Below are 24,524 nucleotides of genomic sequence, written 5' to 3' on the forward strand. Positions count from 1 at the left end.
TCCATGTGCTGCTGAAAAGAATGTATATTCTGCAGCCTTTGGATGAAATATCCTGTAGATATCTGTTAGGTCCTTTCCTTGTATGACCTCATTTAGTCCAGATGCCTCTCTGCTTATTTTTTCCCAGGATAACATGTCAATTGATGAGAGTGGGGTTTTGAAGTCACCCACTACCACTGTGTTTGGTGTTATCTGTGACCTTAGCTCTAATAGTGTTTGTTTGATGAATTTGAGGGCCCCCATGTTAGGTGCATATATGTTTAGGACTGTAATGTCCTCCTGTTGGAGGGTGCCTTTAATCAATATAAAGTGGCCTTCCTTATCTTTCTTAAATAATGTTGGACTCTAGTCTACCTTGTCAGATATTAGGATAGCAATCCCTGCTTGTTTTCTAGCTCCATTTGCTTGAATCACCATTTTCCAACCTTTCACCCTAAGATAGTGCCCATCCTTTGTAGAAAGGTGGGTTTCTAGGAGGCAACAAATTGAAGGATCCTTCTGTATAACCCAGTCTGCAAACCTATGCCTTTTTGTTGGGGTATTGAGGCCATTAATATTTATTATTGAAAGGTGCATATTCATTTTTGCCATTTTTTGTAGTACTTCTGGTATTACCTTTGCTCTCTTGTGTTAACTAGTATTTGAGTATTGTTTGTTTTTTTCCCAGTTCCTTATATGTGTGCTTTTCTTTTTCTTCAGCATGGAAGATTCTTTCATGTATTTTCTGTAGAGCTGGTTTTGTCTTGGAATCTCCTTATTTCTACGTTTATTTGAATAGGTGGCTTTGCAGGATAAAGTAACCTTGGTTGACAGTTGTTATCTTTCAGAATTTGGAATACATCACTCCAAGCCCTTCTGGCTTTTAAAGTTTGTGTTGAGTAATCTGCTCTAACCATGATAGGCTTGCCTTTGTAGATAACTTGATTTTTCTCTGTGGCTGCTTTTTCTTTTTTCTTTGGTTTGTGTGTTTGGTAATTTGATTATAATATGGAGAGGAGAGGTTATTTTCAGGTTTTCTCTGGCTGGTGTTCTAAAGGATTCCTGCATCTGCATTGGTACCTCTTTCCCAATTTGGGGGAAGTTTTTTTCTATGATTTTGTTGAAGATGCCTACTATGCCTTTGGAGTGAAATTCTTCTCCTTCTACTATGCCCTGAATTCCTATGTTTGATCTTTTCATAGTGTCCCAAATATCTTCAAATTCCCTCTCATGCTTTTCTATTAGTTTGTCTTTCTCTTTTTTGGACTGTATTAGATCTACCACCTGGTCTTCTAGCTTAGATATTCTGCCCTCTCCTTCATCCATTCTACTAGTGACATTTTCTACAGTTTTTTATTTCATTAACTGGGTTCTTTATTGCTAGTAATTCTAACTGTTTTTTCTTTATTATTACTATTTCTTTATTTATATCTACTATAGACATCTTTATTTCATTAATTTGGTGCCCTGTGTCTTCTTTGCTTCCTTTGATTTCTTCTTTGAGTTCTTTGAACGTATTCATAATCATTCTTTTGAAATTTTTCTCAGGCATTTCCTCTAACTCATTCCAACTGGACCACATTTCTGATTCATTAATGCTTTTTGGTAGATTTATATTATCTTGATTTTTTGATATTTCTTGTATTATAATGTATATATATTTGCACCCTGAATTATTTATGATTTTATTTTCTAGTTAGATGGGTATTATGAGATGTATCAATCAATCTGATGTTATATATCTTCAGGGTAGGAGCTTAAGGTTCTAGGTGTGGCTCTCAAGGCTCTCAGAGTATCTACAAAAGTGACCCTAGGTGTTGGTTTTGCCTGCTATGAGAGTATTCAAGTAGGCCGAGTATAACCAATATAGATAGTTTCTAAAATTTAACTAAACAATGTACACTTTTAATGAAAAATAGTACAGAGTATTTATCTAAGAGTAGGTATTATAACAACTAGATCCTCTGTCTGTCCCTTAGGCTGTGTGCTGTCTCACCCACTCCCTTAATCCTGACAACAAGGATGTTACATACCCAGCAAGCATCTCGTGGACTAGACAATAGGATGGATGTGGAGGGAGGGGAGGGCAATGGAGGGGGTGGGAAACACAAATCTAGACCCAAACGGCAATGTTACCATAAAATTCTTCTTCCTTAATGGCAGATAAAATGGCTGAACCTTCACCATGCCCTTAGAGAGAACACCTGAGCCACAAGACACTGGAGAGTGTATGATGAAGACTGACCTTAATCTTCTACAGCCTCTCTCTCTCTCTAATTCTTTTATATTAGTTTTCTTTTTCTTCCTTTTCTTAGTGGGCACTGACCTGTAACTCCTAGTACCACCATGTGGCTATCACTTACTTTTGATCAGAGAGACTTTTAATATTTTTATTCACATATGTATTTATGAGACAGAGAGGGGTGAAGGAGAAGTAGAGAGAGAGGGAGATGGAGAGAATGGACACACCAGAGCCACTAGCTAGTACAAATTCCAGACACATCCACCATCTTGTGCATGTGATTTATGTGTGTACCTGGGAATTGAACCCAGGTCCTGAAGCTTTGCAGGCAAGGGCCTTAACCACTCCCCAATGAACCCAAAAACTTGGATTTAAATGTAGATTCTGTATTGTGCTTCTTTCCTCAAAAATATTGTCAGGACTAAAATCTTTGACGATTTGGAAGAATATGGCAGGAATTCCATTTAGTTCTGGATTTGTCTTCTTTTGGAAACTTTTTCTTTTACTATTTCAATTGCAGTGATCATAATGGACTGGTTTCTGCCATGTATTACTTGACTTAATTCTAGTATGACATATTTGTCTCTGAAGTTTCTGTTTGCTATAGATTTCTATATTTTTAAATACAATGTTTCAAAATTTAATGATAATCTGGTTTTCATTAGAACTTGCAGTAACCTCCACTTTTTTATTGGTATTGAAAATCAAATATTTCATTATATTATTATTATTAGTTATGTTAGCCTCCTCCCTGCCTTCCTCCTCTGAAGGGACCTTCCTCGTTGCATAATTTAGGTCATGCATTGTGGGGTTAACTATCAGTTATGGGGAAGAGGCAATGTCTCTATGCACAATGTTCCAACACTTGGCTCTAACAATCATTTTTCCCCTCTTCTGCAAATTTCCTTGAGCCATGTTGGGTTTGTTTTAGGTCTGTTTCAGTGATGAGGTCTTGGGAGGCTCTGTGTCTCTGGGTATCTGGTTTGTTAGGAGTTGAGTGTTTTCTGTGTCTCTCTCTTTCACCCTTGTGCTGGTATCAGGTTCACCAAGTAAGCACGAATCTTGCTCGTTTCCCCAATTACTCTAGGGTTTCACCTCACCTAGTGAGGTGCTATGAACTGATTCTCTCCTCAGGATCTGCATTCATCTGAATATGAGAAGCAAATTCTCCAACAGAGAGTGAAGTCTCAGCACCAGATAAATGGGATAACCATTATTATTTTAAACAGAATTTAATAGGTTTAGGCCCTCTTGTAGCTCAAGTTTGGTGGAAGCTTGATAATAGAGAACAGGCTTGGTTTTTGGATATAGTTATGACTTGTTTCCCAGAACCAGCTATGGGTTCCATTCCACTGAGCAGATGCATTAGCCAAATCAAAAGGAGTTGTGCCACTACTGCATTTGCATGAGCATCATGTCAAGGTATTTGCTGCTAAGTAGCTTAGAGCACAAGTTGCTTGGACAGATGTTGGTCATTTTTGCCTACTTTCTCATGTAGCACTTTCTGGCCTAAGGTGACCTAATTGTCTGGGTTCTGACTATCTTCCAGATTCCAGCCATGTCACTCCATGTTCTGTACCAACAGCATATAATGTCTTCGGTAGTAGGGACTCACCATTAACATTTGGTTGGTCATCAAGTACTCTGACAAAAACCTGCCTTCTTTTGGGAAACTTTGTAGGTCTCTCTGATCAACAGCTCATTGTGGATGTTTACCTCATGCTGGTACTGGGAATTACAGGCCAGGACCAAGGAAAAGGAAAAAAATGCATGGATAATATAAAAGAGAAAGAGAGAAGAGCGAGGGAGGGATGGAAGGAGAAAGAGAGAGAGAGAAGATTAAAGTTAGTCATCATCATACCTTCCCCAGGGCCCTGTGATTCAGGTGTTTCCTCTAAGACCTGATAAAGGTTCAATCATGTTGTCTTTAGGATATAAAATTTTAAGGTACCATTGCCATTTGTATCTAGCTTTGTGTCCCCAACACCATCACCCTTACTTCCCCCTGCTGTCCCAAACCCAATTTTTCATGTATATTTTTAATATTTTGTGTCTCACCTCTCTTTTGCTTTCTTTCACTAGGATTTGTCCACCTTTGATCTTTTTTTATATTGTTTCTGTACTCTCCATTTCATTACTAACTGCCCTGAACTTTATTTATTTCTTTGAATTTACTATTTATAGGTTTGAGCTTGTTTTTCTAAGGCACTGGCATGCATTCTTAGGCTACTGATGTGTAGTGTTTATTAGATACACATCTTGTAGTCAAGTTGATAAATTGCAGGGTAGTTATAGAAATTTAGGTAAATATTTGAATTTTTACCATTATTCAGGAATGTGATATATTGATAAAATAAGCCTTTTAAAGATGAAGAGAAGAATTTCTTCTGTAAATGAATGAAAATTTATGAACATCTTTAAGAGGCTATCTAAATAGTATTGAATCTAGACCATGAAAAATATAAATGGGCAGTGGAAGGCACAAGGAAACCATTTTTTTCTTTGAGTAATGTTTGTTAAATAATAATATTATATTTCTGTATTGATGCTCACAACTAATTTATACCACAGTGTTTTACTAGATTAACATTTTGTACTTAATGCATCATACCATTTTTTAAAAAAAAACAAAACTTTTTTGTTTTATTTTTATTGATCTATGTGAAAGTAAAAGACAGAGAAAGAGGCAGATAGAGACAGAGAGAGAATGGGCCCGCCATGGCCTCCAGCCACTGCAAACAAACTCCAGACGTGTGCGTCCCCTTGTGCATCTGGCTAACGTGGGTCCTGGGGAATCGAGCCTCAAACTGGGTTCCTTAGGCTTCACAGGCAAGCACTTAACTGCTAAGCCATCTCTCCAGCCCATAGCTTTTGTTTTATTTCATTTTACTTTATTATTTACTTCTTGAGAGGACATGGCAGTTTTTAGCTCAGGCTGGTCTCAACCTCACTATAGAGCTGAGATTTATCTCACCCTCAATCAAGCTACATGTATGTTGCAATTACAAGTGTACATACATCTCCACACCCCGCCAAATTCCCTCTTATTATATACTGTGAGCACACTGCTTAATGCACTCTGTATCTACCATTTTATTCATTGGCCTTCAACTTGTAAAAGGTTGCATTACTCTCTCCTGCCGTTTGATTAGTAGTTCCAGGTTGCACTACTTACAGTTATAATAAAGGAAAAGATAAATATTTATTTAAAAAATGGGTTTCCCAAGACTGGGATTCTAGCTCAGCTGTAGCCTGCTTGCCCAGCAAGGTGAGATTCCTAAATTTCTTCCTCAGTCCTACATAAACACAAAAGAAGTAAGCTTATCAAAAGAACTTATTTTTGTTCTTTTAGTTAGAAAAACAGCAGGAACTACTCTCTAAATCAAAGTGTAATAAATATACAATTATGTGATCAATGTCCACATACAAACAGGCTTTATGGAATGTTTAGTATCTTATATTTAAGTGGGTATGCCAAGAAAGTGATGAAATGAAACTGTTTTTAGTATTAAGTCCATCACTATAAAGAGCTGTATACGGAATCAGCTATGACAAGAAGCACTAGTTACATAGTGCTTACTTTGTGCCAGGTAACACAAAAAGAGTTTTGAGGGGAAAGTTAATCTTTTACAAGCAATTTAAGCAGGATATTGTGTGCTTTATGATGCTTCTGGGAATGAAAAATTAAATAATTTAAGTCTGAAAACACATGGAGCTGAAAATTAAGTCTTGATATTTTAAATTCCACTCTGTTCATACCTCTGTAGAGGAAAATCAGGGGTAGATTTTGTTGCTTGTAGATAAAAAAATTATCATGTATATATTACATAAAACCCTAATGATTGTGTAGGATTATTGATTATTGGTTTCATATATATATATATATATACATATATATATATATATATATATATATATATATATATATATATAAATTTTTTTGTTTATGTATTTGAGAGCAACGGACAGAGAGAGAAAGAAGGGGGAGAGAGAGAGAGAGAGAGAGAGAATGGGCATGCCAGGACTTCTAGCCATTGCAAACAAACTCCAGACGCATGTGCCCCCTTGTGCATCTGGCTAATGTGGGTCCTGGGGAGTCGAGCCTCGAATCAGGGTCCTTAGGCTTCACAGGCAAGCGCTTAACCGCTTAGCCATCTCTCCAGCCTGGTTTTATATATTTTTATTGATAACTTCTATACTTACAGACAATAAACCATGATTATTTCCCTACCCTCCACCACTTTCCCCTTCATAATTCTGCTCTTCATCATATCCCCTCCCTCTCTCCATTAGTCTCTCTTTTAATTTAATGTCATCATCTTCTAGTCCTATTATGAAGGTTTTGTGTAAGTATTGCTAGGCACTGTGGTGTCATGAATATTGAGGCTAATTTCTGTCTGGACAGTTCTATGTAAGGAATGGCACATTTCCTTTTGTTCTTACATTCTTTCTGCCTCCTCTTCTGCAATGGACCCTGAGCCTTGGAGGATGTGAGATGTTTTAGTGCTGGACACTCCTTTGCCCCTTCTTCTCAGCACTATGTTGCTTTTTGGGTCATCCCAGTGGTCATTGCCATCTGAAAAGGGAAGCTTCTCTCACTGGAAGTGAGAGTAGCACTAATATATGAGTATGAACATTAGGTAGAGTGCTTTCAGGGCAATTTGGTGAGTGTAATAAATGCATTTATCCAGACAAGAACAGGCTATATACTCTTAAGGCTCATGACTTTCCCTGCCATAGGCTTTGGATTAGGTTTTCAATACCAGGAATGCATTCCCTCCCATAGAGCTGGCCTTCAGTCCAATTTGAGAGCAGTTAGTTTCCCCCAGAGCAGACATATCACTATTGTGCTCATTCAGTCATTTGGCCTGTCTGGCCAAATTTGAGGCCTCAAGTGTCCATTGTTTTCACAGTTGATGATTTCTATCTCCCATAAGGATGTACACAATGCAGCTTTTTCCAGCTTTTAGTTGGCTCATCTACAGGGAGAAGGTTATCTTCTCAGCACCACCTTGATTTCTCAGTGACTTTGCCACTCAGGCATGTGAAGTGTTCTGCAGTAGGGTCTTAGCATCTCTTTCTCACTGGAAACCAAGGGCCTTGGAAATAGCCTATACTGGTTTGGAAGCAACAGGGACCTCCTTGGCCAAAAACTCACTGGAAGCTATCCCATCCTTGGCACAAAAAATTTTCTAGTAACAATCTGTGGCTTCTGGATGTGCCATTGTTCAAAACAGGTTTTCATATGTCTTATTCATAATAGCTTGAATTTTGATTGGCCCTCACCCCCACGCACTTCTTATGCTTGCCAAAAAGGCACCACCTGCTTTTGACTCATTTGAGCACTGAGCAGTGAGACTAGGACTTTTGGGCTGGGAGGAAGAGGCATGGGACAGTCAGCAATGCCAACAGTAGTCAATGGAAGTTGGTGACAAGGACAGTAAAGAGAAGAGTATATAATTTCTGTTTCCTCTTGCATATTTTTTCTTGTCACGCCTCTTTTTATTTCCAACATTATAAAATTTTTTATTGTTAGACATAATTATTCACCATATATTGAGAATAATTTGTCTACCCTGCTGTATAAAAATGGCCATAGTTGGACTAGAGAGATGGCTTAGTGGTTAAGCACTTGCTTGTGAAGCCTAAGGACCCTGGTTCAAGGCTTGGTCCATTAGCCAGATGCACAAGGGGGCACACACATCTGGAGTTCATTTGTAGTGGCTGGAAGCCCTGGCGTGCCCATTCTCTCTCTCTCTTTCTACCTGCCCCCCTCTCTCTTTGTCTGTTTCTCTCAAATAAATAAATAAAACTGAACAAAAAAAAATTTAAATGACCATAGTTAAGAATTAAACTAGAATTAACTGCAATGCTCTTTGTATCTATTGCTTCATTTTCCATGAATGCATTGTGATTAAAATTAAACACGCTGAGAAATATCATAGCCTAAATTAAATCTAGATGTCTATTTGAGGAAAACATTTTCTCTTTACATATGGAGCAAGGAAACTATGAAAAATTCTATGAGAGGAAAATTCCCCTTAAGCCTGTTCTATTTTACAAATAAAGAAATAATAAATTTTGAAGTAACCTCTCCAAAACTATTGTGCAAATTGTATACATGGTGGATTATATGCATATCTCCAGTAATATATTATTACAACATCATATATTAATTTGTATAGTACAATATCTAAAATGTTATGTATCTTGTTTTGTGTGTTCATGTGTGTTTAGCTACATACTTGTAATTTTGGAAGTGTCTGAGAAAAGTGATTGTGTAAAGAAATTCCCAAATTTCCATTTGGAAAGAATTAAGAATATATATGTCATGAAAATGGAATTTGATATATTAAATAATTACATTGAAAGCAAAACTATTAAATCCTGCATACTTTTTGTATTTACTTAACATGGTTATGTCATTAGATTGAGAACTTTATTATATGAACATACTGAGCATTGGTCTTCGGTCTTCAGTAGCAATAAAACTCTTTATTTCAGGCACACACCATCTGTCATTCCCTGATAACTGATCAGAACAAGAGGTAGTCTTTGAATCATATAAGCATCCTTCCTAGTCTCCTGTTATACATGTGCTGTATTTTTCTTCTACCTGCCATTTCCTTACTTATGTCCCCACTTTAAACTTACAGTCAATTTTCAGTTGTCAAATTAAACATATATATATTATATATATATTTATATATAATATATATATTTGCATTGTACTCTCCATTCACACTATTACCAGGTTGAAAGAGTATGCCTCATTTTCTCAAGAAACCTTGAGATGAAATCCCACATAGGAAATATATGTGCTCTGGAAGATCCAGATCTATGTTCATCCACGAGAATTGTCCCTCTAACCATGTAATGGACCCTCACATTGTGATCATAAAACAAGTAGCATAAACTCCAGAGAAAAGTTTAGAAGTACAAATTCTCAAGGTATAACAGGAAATCACTGGATCACAAGCTTTAAAGGTCTGGTGCCATTCCGATGCAGTCAAAGAAGCAAACACAGAAAATTGTGTGTCAAAGAAGCAAACACAGAAGAAGACAATGCCCAATATCACCTTCTCTAATTTTATTTTGTATATTTTGGGATTATAAAAGATATGCTGAATCCACAATGAAACTTAAATCTTATTTGTTGTTAAATGTGTATTCATGGCTTTTGAGGGGAAAATTCCTCATTACAATAGAAGGGCTGAAAGCTTGATACATAGGAAAAACTACAAGCCACATGACTATTGATATTTTATTAGGGAGTTAACAGCAAGGGTGGCCTTCATCTTACAGAAGCCAATGATACAAGTTCTTGTTTCAAAGCGAATTTCTATGATAAAGGCATGCTTTTTGAGTTGATGTTGGAATTATATCACTCAGATTTCAAATACTTTCCTCAAGTAGTCATCAGTACATAATGGAATTCTTGGCATTTCCAATATTTTAATGGAGCTGTTATAGGAAGGACATAATAGATAAACATTAACTGATTTGCATGTTTCAGAAAATAAAATATGAACAAGTAGGCATTAATCCATATCCTTGTAATTTGAAATATAACTTACATCTCCTATAATCCTTCTTTCTGCCATCAAAGAAGCTTCTTTCATAAATTCACAGAGTAAGGTACGAACTGCATTTTCTTCCTTCTTCTCCACATCTTCCAAACACTAAAACACAAAAGGTTACTTCAGTTATAAACAATTATCTTTCACCTCAGGTCCTAAATTTAAAAACAAAACAATTTCCAAAAGTAGCATCTATTAACATTTCATTTTCCAAAGTAAGAATCAACACATTTTCAAATGATGCTGAATATTTATTCCACAATTTATCTCTTTAAATAAAAGATGAGGACCATCATTCCTCCTTTCATGGAGAGAAAGGCATTGGGCAGCAATGAAATTTTATTAGATAAAGGAATAAATTTGTAAAGTGGCCAACCACCAATGGCAGTGTCATGGAGCATAAATGAAGTTGGGAATGTTTTTTCAGCTCCCAGGCAGTCAGAATGCTCAGGGAAGAGGACAAAGTGCTTGAGATCAGACAGACCACCATGGTAAGTCCCTGCATGAAAAAGGGGAAAGAAGCTGGAAAGCTATAAAGACTTCAAGATCCCATCATATAGATCACTTTGAATATTTCTCACAATATACTCAAGCATGCAGTTATATAATCAACTTCTCAGCCAGAATAGTAAATATGTCATAAATTTACTAAAGTGAATAAAATGACTTCTAATAAGTGTTCCTTTCCAATTTATGGAAAACAGAAATTAACATTTTAGTATTTAAATTCTTTTTTTTCTATTTCTGTTTATTAGGGAGAGAGGGGTAGAGAGAGATAGAGAGGTCTCCATTTTTTTTTTTAAGACAGGACGTTACCATGAAACTCAGACTAGTTTCCAAATTGGCATGCTCCAGCATATGGCTCCCCTGTACAGGTATAAAGGTAATGTACCATTACATCCCACTACAATGTGTTCTAAATCATCATCATTCAGTCAAAACATAATTAGCACATTGACCTCCAAGGTACAAACTCTGAAAAGGAATTTTTTTTCAATGTGGTGGAGAAACTGACAAGGCAGTAATATAGAACTATAGCTTTGATGTTGGTGAAAAGAGGCATGTAAACCAACAACACAGAAATATTCTGTGACAAGTTTCTGTGGTATAGAGTTCAAAATAGGGAAAAGTTGGCAAAAGAATACTATGTCAGTCAGGAGGCATGAATATAGACATAGTGTTGGAGAAGAAGAAAACCAAAATGCAGAAGTGCGCAGTCAAATTAAAAAAACAAAGGTGTGGCCAGGTGGAATGAAGGCACAGGCCAAGTAAATGAAGCTTAAATGCAAACTCATGTCATAGTGGATGTCAAATACCTAAAAAAATTGAATGGTGGAGCTTCTGTTCGATTTTAAGGAAAAAGATGGTTTGGAAAGATAACATGGGTGACTTAGGAAGGGCAGGATGTGCAGCAGAGAGGAGAGTTAAGTGGTCATATTACTCAATGGCTTACAAGAATGCGTAATGGTACAGGCAAAACATGACCTAGGGTGAAGAAGTAGACCTGAAAGACAGACTTGTGGTAGGGAGAATGCTTATAGAATCCAGAAACAACTAAATGTGAAATATTGAAGATAAGGAGCACTTAAGTATTACACAGCAATTCCTATCCTAAATGGCAACCTAAGAATATTTATGTGTCTGGGGACAACATAATACCTTCTTATGCTGTGAAAACATCTGCTTCATCTTCATCAGTCTCTTCTTCTGTAATGTCTTAAGTTCTCTCAAAATTATTTTGTCTTTTTGGATGTCTTTCTGCAAATATAATAGAAAAATTGTCTAAAAATTTGGTAAACAGTTTTCTTTGTTCTCATCATCACCTTTTATAATTTTCAAAACCTCTCCCACTAAGCTACATCCTCAGCCATAAAAGTTTTCAAATAGCCCAAAATAATTCCTTCTTAAACTTAAAAAGAATAATTTTAAAGTTAATACATTTAACACTTTGGTTAACAATAATTATAACTAAATTTCAAGCCATTTGTTCTTTCTCAGCTCAAAGGTTATAGAAACCCACTGTAATTATTCCTTTATACACACATATAAATCCCACCTTTCTCTCATATTTAATTGGCTTAATCCCATAATTCAAAACCCAACTCTAGCTACTCTACACAGTGGCAGTTCTTTAATCATGTGATAACTAAATACATAGAAGTCATCCAAGAAGTTCAATGTCCTGTGATCATATCTATCACCCACCTCTAGGGTGTCTCTGCACTGCTTTCTCTGAGGCAGATAAGGGTGGACTATGCATGTTTTCCTGAACTCCTGTTTCTTCATATATCCCCTCTCAAGAATTCAGCAGTTATCTAACTTGCTCTGTTAATGTATATTTGACCCTCCAACCAGTCCAGTTGGCACAGACCTTTAATATTAGAGGGTGCACTGAGCCATTGTGAAGTTGGAGAGGAATGCCAGGGCACCAAGTCTTCACATGGTAACAGAATAAGTATAAATGACAGCCATTGCAAATTAGTGAGAGCTCATCTCAAAATAAAAAGTAATAATGGGCAGGATATGCAACTCAGTGATATAGCAATTGCCCAGCTTATGGCAAAAATCCTATACTCCAATCTCAAGGACCATTGAGTACTTAGATAACCACACCTATTCCTATACATTAATCCTGTCAGTACACAAAAAAGCTATTTTGCAAGTAAAACAAAACTCTTTTTCCTTTTCACCTTGGGTTATATTGGTGTTTTCTTTCCTATTCTGTCTTATCCTCATTCTAATCAGATATCCACTCATTTTTTAAACCAAAGTATTCTCATTCAGGACACAAATAACATTCCAAGGAGAAAAAATTCACCTACCTGCACTATAAGCAGCACATGGCCCAATTAAAGCTTTTTTTTATTTCTAATACCCTCATATCTACAGTCTTACATTGTACTAAAACTTTGTTTTTAAATTTGTTTCCTCTATGTAGATTCATTTATTTTAATTTTATACTTATGAGGCCACTTGTTCTGCATCTTTTTTTTTTTTTTTTTTTTTGCTTGACTCCTGTCCTAGCCCTCTAGGTAGAGAAGTACTACAGGACTCTTTCTTTAGAATTTTCATTTTCAATTACAACACTTCCCTTCATGATTTCATCCAGTGTTCATGGTTTAGAAATGGCCTGTGTGCTGAGAACTCCCAACTATGTTTTTCCCATTGCTCTCTTTTGAACTCCAAGTTCATATAGCAAGAACTTATTCAGAAGCTTCTTGGAATGCTGTTCTTGTGCATCTCCAAGAGGATATTTCCAATACTGCCATGGTCTGCCAATGACAGAATTATTTGATATGAGCAATTCAACATATATTTCATAAATTATTGAATCACTATGGAAAAGGAAAGGTAAACTAGAAGGTGAACTTAATACACAATTCAAGAAACATTGCTCACTAAAACAAAGAAAAGGCCTTGGGATAGAGAGAAGGCTTGAGGGTTAAGGCACTTACCTGTTAAGCATAAGAACTCACAATAGGACCTCAAGTGCCACATAAGCCAGAAGCACAGTGACACAAGCAGGCAATGTTGCACATGCGTACACGAGGCTACATGCATCTGGAGTTTGTCAGCTTTGGCTGAAGGCCTTGGTGCAACAATTCTTTCTCAGTCTCTTTCACTCTCTCAGAAAACAAAAAAATCTCTCACCCTTCATATGGATGATTAAAAGGCCTCAAGTAGCCAAATATGACTTTGGCAATAAGAATGCAACTGATTAACACATTTACCATACTTTATATCAAGATACATGAACAAGCCAGATATTGTCATGCACACTATTGATTAGTCCTAACACTTGTGAAGCAAAGGTAGGAGAATGATTGAAAATTTCATTTCAGGCTTGGACAACAGAGTGCACTCCAGGTTAGACTGAGCTAGAGTAAGTCTGTCCCTCAAAAAAATCAAAAAGTAACAAACTTTATACCTGGAGAGATGATTATCAGTTAAGACGCTTGCCTGCAAAGCCAAAGAACCAAGCTTCAATTCCCTAGTAATCACATGAAGGTGCATCCATCTACAGTTCCTCTTTAGTGGCTCCAGGCCCTGGTTTGCCCATTCTCTCTTTCTCACTCTCTACTTCACTATCTCCCCTGCCTCTTTTTCCCTCTCTCTCTTTCAAATAAATAATAAATAAAATGACTTTTTAAAAACATAACAAACTTTATAAAAGCATGTCATAAGTGTAAAAACTGCATGGTACTGGCAATAAAAAGACACATGGATCAATAAAATCACATAAATTCTCCTGTTATAGCTTCTATTTAAAAAACCTGATTTTGACAAGAGACCGCCCAAATGTACAGTGAAGAAAAGTCAGCATTTTAAACAGTTGGTGCTGTAGAAATGGGATAATCACATATGGAAGAATAAATGTGGACCTTCTTCAGTGATCCTGTAAATCAATCACCCATGAATGGTCCAGGGAACTCAATAAAAAGAACTGAAATTCAAACAGGTAGAGGAAAGACTAGTGAAAACACTGCAAGATATACATCCAAAAGCCCTGGGAATAAGAAAAAACACTCAACCATGGTAAATGCATGAAATGCAAAAGCTATTATACAGTGAAGTAAACAGGTTTTGGTAACAAAACATTGAGACAGCAATGTAGAACTGAGGTGGAAGCCACATGCCTGATGGCTAGCTCTCCTAGTGCTGGAATGTGCTGTGTGAGATACTATACAGGGCATGGTACTAGACGAAGTGCTCACTTACTCTTATTTGTCTGAAAAGAGTGGTTATGCCTCTTAAAATGTCTTCTAAATGTCTGATTATTTCCCTTGATTCATGCTGTTCTCACTCATGGTTACAAAATGTGTGTTTTTTAAAGATGTCAGTGAATACCAAGGAAAACTAAGACCCATGAGAATGACAAAAGAAGAAAGCCAGCTGCCTGGCATGACAAAAGTCATCTCTACCACGTATACCAGGAAGTATTACAGTGCAAATGGCAGGCTAAATATGAGTGCTGCTCTCAAGAGTAACTTGAGAACTTCCTCCAGAATGATGGTAGTAGAGAATGAAGAGACTCAAAACCTATCAAATCAGAAAATTAAGGGCTGTGAAAAACTCAAGAATAAAGGACCTACTGTGTACCTACTGTGCCAGTTTGAGTATATGGGTGTCCCGCACATACTCATGTGAGCTGAATGCTTAATTCCTAGCAGATGGCATTTGGAGCTTCACTGGAGGAGATGAGTTTTCAAGTGCAAGCCCAGAGGTGTTAGTGCCAGCTTCCTTTCACATTTTACTCTGTTCTAAGAGTGGCCTAGCTGAAGGGACAGAATTGGAACTCCAGAGATGCCATAACTGCTTAGAGATGTTGGTCATGGACCTACAGTTTTCAACATTTGCTTAGTCTGTTTTAGATCTTTTCATGTTTCCAGCTTTACTTGCTATATCTATACCCATATTTTCCATTGTGATTTTTATTCTGTGTTCTTATGTTGCATTGATTGTACATACTAACAGGATATTTGAACACTGTTGTTATTGACAAAAATTATGGAATCTTTTAAAGTTGAACTGCATGCATTTCATTTGATATTATGGATGATGGTCAACTTAAGGGGCAAAAGGGTGGAATGTGGTGTTTGTATTAAGGTTTATCCCAGATGATGGCAATTTGATAGGTGAAGCTATGCTTTAGGTGTGTCATTGGGGACAGGCTTAGTTACAGCCAGCTCACCATGCCAAAACTTGGCTCACCAGATGCACAAGGGGGCGCATGCGTCTGGAGTTCGTTTGCAGAGGCTGGAAGCCCTGGCGCACCCATTCTCTCTCTCTCTCCCTCTATCTGTCTTTCTCTGTGTGTCTGTCACTCTCAAAATAAATTAAAAAAAAAAAACTTGTCTCACATGCTGAGGGGTTCCACCTGATTTGGTATAGGTGCTATCCAGGCACTGCTCATGCCATCCTTTCTCCTGTCATCATGGAACTGTCCCTTGAGATTCTAAGCCAAAATAAATTCCTACTTCCTACAAGCTGCATCTGATTAGGTCTTTTGTGTCAGTAATGAGAAGATAACTGTAACATCCTCCAAGGGTCAACTAAAACTTCAGAAGTGGAGGTAGAAAGAAATGTCAGTGCCAAATGGTGGGAAATGTACAATTTGAGATATTGTTCCCACCCCAGAGTGAGTGACTGAAAAGTTGTGACACATGTGATTAATAATAACCCCAGAGAGGAGGGCCTTCAATGGAATGGGTGTGGGGAAGAGGGGACACAAGAGTGAAAACTCATGGGTAAATAACCATTTTGCAATATTTTTCTTTTATAAAAGGAGTAGATCATATTCTAAATAGGCACTGTGTCCTAGTTGTCATGTACCTGACTAACTTGTAAATGGTCCTGAGGACTTCAGCCCCCATCCTCTGAAATTTCATGAAGAATACAAACAATGCAGGAACATAGAGAAAAGAAAGGAAAAAGGAAAGTAGCAAGTAAATAAGCAAGAGCACAAGTAAGAAAGAAATCAAGAAAGAAAGAAAGACGGGTTGGAGAGATGGCTTAGCGGTTAAGTGCTTGCCTGTGAAGTCTAAGGACCCCGGTTCGAGGCTTGATTCCCCAGGACCCACGTTAGCCAGATTCACAAGGGGGTGCATGCGTCTGGAGTTGGTTTGCAGTGGCTGGAGGCCCTGGTGCGCCCATTCATATCTCTCTCTCTCTCTCTCTCTCTCTCTATCTATCTATCTATCTATCTATCTGCCTCTTTCTCTCTCTGTCACTTTCAAATAAATAAATAAAAATAAACAAAAAATTTAAAAAGAAAGAAAATCAAATTAAAACACAAACACACACAACCCAAAATAAAAGGAACTGTACTTTACAACCAGTCAAGTGTGTGTAAAACTTACATATCCTGATTTGTTAAGTGTACAACTCTTCCTGTATCCTTCTAAACGTTTATGTTGTTTTAAACTGCAAGAATCCCAACAAATACAAAAAGCTAAATAGTTTTGTCAGTATGGTATACATCTACATTTCTTTGGTTTATATGGTCCAGTAGACCTAGAAAAATATACCAATGCGTAATGAGGCCTGACTTATTTCCATGAGCCTAATTCAACTCTAGTTTCTCTATTTCTACCTGAGATGACATGAGTCTCATCTACAACAGAGAGGTAATAAACAGCCTGTGATACCAACAATTAGATTTTCATCAGCTTCACTGATTTGGTGCATATGCGAATCCCACTGCTGACAGATATCTTTAAACTTCTGAGTATTCTCCTCTTTATATTTCTTCCTATAAAACAATGACAGATAATACCACTTTTAGTACTGATATAAATATTATTCATATCAATATTGAATTATCATTCTTACACAATAAAAAGAAAGGAAATATTAGCATTTAAATATTTTCATGGGAACCTAGAAGTAAAATGAAATATGGAGTTACTATAATTATTTTTCTCATAGAAACAGGCAGAAATGTCTGCACCTATGTTTTACCATTTGGAAACTGAGGGATTTTTAACATATACACCATTGCTCAGGAAAAAAATAATGTAAAATGTCAAAAACATTTTTTTTCAAATTTTCCTACTGAATGCAGGTTCTGAATAATACATTAGAAATTTATCAGTTGAAATATTTGGCTAAGTTTTCCCAGTTTTGACATAATCCAGATGTTATTCTGAAGAAGTGGTTATGTAAGCTAAGTGAATAACCTACTTATGATAACGAACTTACACTTTTGTACGCTGTCCATATAGTTAACTATCATACTGCTCACCATTTCAAGGACAGCCACCATTTCTCAAATAGTATATTTCTAAAATGAGCATATCTTTCCTTTCAATAGTAACTCTAGAAGTATTTCCAAAGAACACAAGTTAATCTCCACTAAATTATAAAACATATACTGCAATTGAGTGAAGGAAAGAAGGTCCAGGAGCATGTGCTTACAGAAGAATGAAGCACAACATTTTACTACAGACTGCAATAGACAGGACGTGATACAAATTTTATAACTGTGCCGATATATGCTAAGAAATGAAACAATCAAGGGTCTCAAACTACCCTCCTTACATTTGGTCTTGTTTAGACTTCCAAAGTTGCTCTGCTTCCTGGACACTGCATTCAGAAAAAGTATTGACACATGTTTCTCTTCTTCGTTTTTGTGCAAGGAGAGTCTTGTTTATGTCAGCTACATTCAAAATAAATAATCATTCAAGTATATGTTGAAGAAAATTCAGTTGTAACTTCATATGCAAGAAAAAATCAGTTTGAGAAAAGTTCATTAAAGAATATCAGTGACATTATGATGGCATTAACACTGCATACCAAATTTTTGATATTAAGAAGCACCTCAAAGTTCAGATCATACAACTAGGAGAGCTCAAACAATGGGGACTATGCACTTTTCCACTTGCAGACAATTCTGAAATCTAATAATGATCTGGTCCCAAAAATTTTGAATAAGAAATACCTGACCTGATCTTAACTATGTGTTTCCTAAGTGCAGATAAGTTATAAATTCATGTTTGACAAAAAACAAACAAACAAAAAAAAAAAACTGACGTTGAGTATGGTGGCATATGCCTTACATCCCAGGACTTGGGAAGCAGAAGAAGATTGTCATGAGTTCAAGGCCAAACTGGGACTACATTATGAATTCCAGGTCAGCCTCAACTACAGCAAGATCCTATGTCCAAACCTATATAAAAGAAAGAAGTGATAACTAACAAAAACAAACAAACAAAACAGAACATTGATAAACCTTAATTTCACCACTTGGAAATCCTGGAATACTAGGCAATTATGTCTAACCTTATAAAATATGCTCCAATGAGAAGATACATTCAGCTGAATTATTTTTATAATAAATTTTATAAAGGACACAAAATATTCTATTTAAAAATAGTCAGTGCTGGTGTAATAATGATATTACTAGATTAACAATAATAATAGTTAAGTCATTTGCCTGCAAATCCAAAGGACCCAAGTTCAATTCCCCAGAACCCACATAACCCAGATGCACAAGGGGATGGATCCATTTGTAATTCACTTCCAGTTGCTTGAGGAGCTGGCCAACTCATTCTCTATTTTTCTGTCTCTCATAAATAAATAAAATTAATTTTAAATATAAATATAATAAATAAATAATAAATATAATAGAGTATATATATCTATATTATATAATATAAATGTAACAAATAATAAATATAATTAATTCATATATTTGTATACATGTATATACTGATAGGTAGGTAGGTAGGTAGGTAGATAGATAGATAGATAGATAGAGATAAAAATGTAAGAACCTTGGAAATACAGTGTTAAATCTAATAATGTGAAAAAAATTGTAAAAAATACAGTCAATTGTAAGGTTTCAAACTTTAAAAAAACACACACACAACAAGTCAGGAAAACATCTTAGTTCATGTAAGTAGAAAATTAATTTGGAACAAATCAAATTGTTCTCATAGATCCTTCCTAGTGCTGGGATTAAAGGCACGTGCCATCATGCCCTGCTATCATAGAGCATTTTAAAGGACTCTTTGAGCAGTAAGTACAGCAGTTCAAAAATTCATACTATTTAATGGACAGCTTGTCAATCTGCCTTCAAAATGTCTGTGTTTGTACCAATAGATTCATTGTGAGGTCACCCTTGATCTCAGTTTATTATTGCAATGGGCAGGCAAACCTAATGCAGAGATGTATAGCTGGTGACAGGGTTAAGAATAAGTGACTGCTGAGTGCACAACCCTAAACAGGTAATCAAACCCATCTAATACTAAGGCTCAGTTAGTTTTGCACTAGAGGTGGATGGAAGAATTGAAGAGCTAGCATGCAAGGAGAAGTGCCATGGAATTCTGGCGTCTACAGGCTGCATGGCTAATAAACTCATGAATCCAAAGCACCCATCATTTCCTGCACAAGACTGATCCCTTTAATATTCCAGCAAGGATCAAGGACAGGCTCACTGAGTAGCCACTGGCAGCTAGTGGATTCTGCACGGAGTGGGAGAGTCACATTTTTCAGAGGTGTAACCATGAGTACTATGCCATGCTGCCAGCTCTGTTCAAGCAAGCAAGCCTAAGGCCATTCTGGGAGCTGCCCTCCACACTCTAAACTGACATGGCATTAGGAAAACGAGTTGTTGGGAACAAGGTGTTAGTGTGGGGAGTTACAGCGTTAATGGGAAGGTTAATAAGATCAAAATATATGTACATGTGGAAATGCACACAATAAAAAGGAATAAAATGTGGGATTAAATTTTCAAGTATTCAAAATTATTTTTGCTAAATATAAAACTTTGTATGATACCTTTCAGCAACTAAAATGAAACTGTAGTAGTCTTTGAACAGTTATCCCTTCGGCATCTTTACTAACAAAAAAGTAAACTCTCAGGCATTTTCCCTCCCTCAGAGATTGCCTGGTGCCTTAATTATCCCACAGTGATTACGAATAACCCCATGAACAGGTCCCTCAGTGAAACGGGGACTGGGGAGAAGGGACAGAATATTGTAACCTGATGCAAGTATGACCAAAATGTAATAGGTTCCTAGTCTAAATTGCTCAATGAAAATAAAATTTAAATGCACTTTTTGTCCTCCAAAAATCTCTAGAATGAGCTGATCAAATGGGTAATTTCTACAAAGGAAAAAAGAAATTATTTTTAAAAGACTATCAGTCCCTCAACCACCAAAGTGGCTCATGCCTGCAATTCCAGAACCAACGATGCTGAGCTAGGAGATCATGAGATTAAAACCAACCTGGACTGCACTGGAGGATCTATTTCAGCCTCAGATGTGGAGTGAGAATGTGTCTCAATAACACATAAGCAAGTGAACAAAAAGCAAAAAATGTCTGCTGTGTACTAACTAATCCATAGAACTGATTCCGTATTTAAAACGTCATCGTCTTTTTGGCTCTGATTATACATCTAATACTGGTTTGTAAAGTTGTCATTTCCTCTCAATTATGTAACTTCTTAGTATAAAAACATGGAAGAAAGACTTATCCTAGGGACATCAATTATGCATTGTCCTGCATAGGGAAAAAATTAAGGAAGATTACTAACAAAGAAATACATCCATATTTGGGCATGGTGGCACACACCTTTAATCCTAGCACTTGGGAGGCAGAGGTAGGATGATTGCTTTGATTTTGAGGCCACCCTGAGACTACATAGTGAATTCTATGTCAGCCTGAACTACAGTGAGACCCTACCTCAAAAAAATAAAGTCTGTGAAAACAAAGTTTTCCCATCATATTTTATTCTAAGATGCATTGACATTTACACATATGAAAGCATCATTTTTCCTATTAGTTTCATAGACAAGGTTATGTAGGGAATTTTTTTTTTTTTGGTTTTGTTTTTCGAGGTAGGGTCTCACTCTAGCCCAGGCTGACCTGGAATTCACTATGTAGTCTCAGGGTGGCCTAGTACTCACGGCAATCCTCCTACCTCTGGCTCCAGATTGCTGGGATTAAAGGGGTGCACCACCACGTCCGGCTATGTAGGGAATTTTTTGCTGCTAATTATTTATGTAAAATCCTTAGAAACCAGATCCAAGCATTAAAAGAAAACCACATAGTGCAATGCCATTTCCCTTTATGCAAATGACTATATGAATTTAAAAAATTTTCGTTTACTACAAATTTCTCCAATAACATACCTTCAAATTTATCCATAGCATCCTGTATTTCAGCTCTGTAAAGAAGTTATATTAGTAAGTACATGGTAACCACACCTTCCATTGTATATCTAAGGATTTTCCTTTTCATAGAATAATTTTACCAAGGTATTGCTCACTTTCAGTAACATTTACTCATTTCATGTTCAATGAAGTTGACTTTCATATACAAACAGAAATGTACAACAATCACTACTAACCAATTTCATTTTCACCACCTCAAGAATATACTGCACAACTTTTCAAACTCACTTTGTAGTCAGCTATTTTCTCTAGTTCCACAAAAACAATAAACTTTCAGTATATATGTGTCTATTGTGAATATTTTATATAAATAAAATCTAAATTATGTAACCTTTTCCTGGTTGACTTCCATCCATTAACAAAACACTTTTAAGATACATCTAAGTTGCATCATCTGTTATTGTCTCACATGCTGACTCTAGTCTGTAGGACATTCTATGTAATGGCATGGTGAGTTTAATCTTTACTTCCCTAATAACATCCCAATGTGGGAAATGATATCTCATTATGATTTTGACATGTATGTCCGTAAGAAGAATCTTCTCTTGAGTCTTCAATACTTATCTGTGCTACCAAGGAATGGACATACTGAAACCTCACATTGCAATGCAACTACTTAAAGACAGGCTGAAGAGGAAGGTGCACAAAGTTTACATGAGTAAATATAGATAAGACCCTAAACAAGACTGATATCTTTGTAGGACTAAGAGATAGCACAGATCATTCTCTTTTTATTTTTTCAGTAACATTTATTGTTTTATTTATTTGAGAGAAGGAGAGCGAGAGAAAGCAGATAGAGAGAATGGGCTTGCCCAGGTCTTCAGCCACTTAAAATGAAATCCAAACTCTTTGGTCACCTTGTATATCTGGGTTATGTGACTCCTGAGGAATAACAATTGGGCCATTTGGCTTCACAGAAAAATGCCTTAACTGCGGATCCATTCCTAAAGCACAAGTTTATTTTTTATGGTTTTCTAACTATGAGCACAGGAAGGCTATGTGGGCAGACACAGTGAGAAGATTAATATCAACAGTTCAGTAAGAAAAGGCTCATCAGAAACCAATTCTAACATTGTCTTTGACTTCTAGCATCAGACATATAGGAAAATCAATTTATCAAAGTTTAAGCTACTCATCTGCATTATTTTGTTGTGATATTTTCAGGCAGGTATTGTGAGGGCGTTTTCTCCACTGTAATATCCATCAGTGTGCTGGTATAGTGTTATGACTATGACATTATAATGAAAGAATAAATATTCACTGAAGCTTTACACTCACAAAACAGCTTAATAACTTAAACTTTAGTGTTTTAAAAGTGAATCAGAAGTTAGAAGTGCTTGTTTGTAATGCTTTGTGGAGGAGGTTTGATGGCCCAGTACCCACATTAAGTCAGATTCACAAAATGTAACATGAGACTGCAGTTCATTTGTAGTGGCAGGAGGCCCTAGTGTGCCCTTTCTCTATTTCTCTCTTTCTCCCTCACTCTCTCCCACACTCAAAGTTGCACATGGGGCTGGAGAGATGGGTTTAAGGTCCTAGCCTGTCATCCCTAAGGTTCCAAGTTCAATTCTCCATGTCCCACGGAAGCAAGATGCACAAGAATGTGTATGCGTCTAGAATGTCTTTGCAGTGTCTAGAGATCCTGTTGTGCCGATTCGCTCTCTGTCTCTCTCTCTCACCCTTTTTCTCTGCCTTTATTTATTCATTTATATTTATTTACTTACAATTGTCTATCAGTCCGCATGACTAGTGTAACAATTTAATACATTGTAATGATTATTACAGCTTTATGGTAAAGTCTGGATATAGAGAAATATGAGATCTTCACTTTTGATCTTATTTTCCAAGATTCTAATGGCCATTCAGGGATCAATAAATCTACCCATAAAGCTTAGGATCCATCTATCATTGCTACACTAAAGGCACCAGGATTTTGAAGTATTGCTCTAAATCCAGGTATTACTTGAGGGAAATCTGACATTTCTAATGGTTGAACTGTGCCATGATGTGAAATCTGGCTAGAGAGAACCATATTGGTAAATGTTATTTTTCCAGATCTAATCAATCACATTGGATTTGGACAGCACTTAAGTCCAACTGCTGGTTTATTCAAAAGAAGATCACATTGGCCTCTAACAATAGATGACCAGTAAAATGCTGGCTTAGCATGTCCAGGGGATGACTGTGATTCATATCAGTGCAAAACTTAGAAGTCCATGTACAGATGTTCACCAGGACAACCATATTTACAGGGAAGATGACCATGTGTGAAGAAGTGTCAGAAAGCAGAAAGATACTTCTATTAGCCAGGGAACATTGGTAACTGCCAGGATTCATTTGAGTTGGGACACACAGAGCAAATTATCCCCCTGAGCCTCTGCAATAAAGAAATCCTACAATTGCTTTGAAATTCTGTCCTACAACGGTGTGAAAGAATAAATTGCTGATATTTTAGGCTTCCAAAGAATAATTTAATACCTTGAACTTTAGTGTTTGAGAGTTAATCAGAGGTTAGAATTGCTTGCTTTTAATGTTTTATGGCCTAGGTTTGATGGTCCAGTACCCACAGAGAGTCAGGTGTACAAAGTATCATGTATCGAGAGTAGTCATGCCAGGACTTCTAACAACTGCAACAGAATTCCAGACACCTGTGTCACCTTGTGCATCTGACTTGAAATGGGTACTGGAGAATGGAACCTAGGTCTTTGGGCATGGCAGGTAAGTGCCTCAACCAATAAGAAATCTTTCTTGTTGCTACTTTACTTGTTTATAATGTGTAATACTTGATTTGGAAGAAGTACCCCATGTGAAATAATCTACACTCATTACTTGTTTGCCAAGTGAAGTAATTTTTTCTTTTTTGCATTTCTGAGACAGAGTCAAGTATCCTTCACCTGTCTCAAGAAAGCTATGCAGTTGAGAATGAATGACCTCAAAGTCTAACATTCCTACTTCCATCACTCCAGTCCTGGAAATATTGGTATACACCTCCTGAAACATGTTTGAATGTCATTATAGAACAGGAAAATATTTTTTGCATATGTT

The 24,524-nt window shown here is 36.6% G+C and overlaps 1 protein-coding gene across 1 annotated transcript in view; it reads right to left on the minus strand.

The window, feature by feature from the left end:
* LOC105943777 (synaptonemal complex protein 3-like) overlaps window positions 1–24,524 on the minus strand; it is a 79,587-nt gene that overhangs the window by 52,721 nt on the left and 2,342 nt on the right. The window contains exons 4-6 of the mRNA XM_045139935.1: window positions 16,954–17,053; window positions 11,461–11,559; window positions 9,799–9,903 (exon numbers count right to left, since the gene is read on the minus strand). Of these exons, the coding sequence (XP_044995870.1) occupies window positions 9,799–9,903; window positions 11,461–11,559; window positions 16,954–17,053 (304 nt within the window). The remainder of the gene's footprint in view (window positions 1–9,798; window positions 9,904–11,460; window positions 11,560–16,953; window positions 17,054–24,524) is intronic.

The sequence above is a fragment of the Jaculus jaculus genome, chromosome X, assembly GCF_020740685.1.
Source record: "Jaculus jaculus isolate mJacJac1 chromosome X, mJacJac1.mat.Y.cur, whole genome shotgun sequence".
NCBI lineage: Eukaryota > Metazoa > Chordata > Mammalia > Rodentia > Dipodidae > Jaculus > Jaculus jaculus.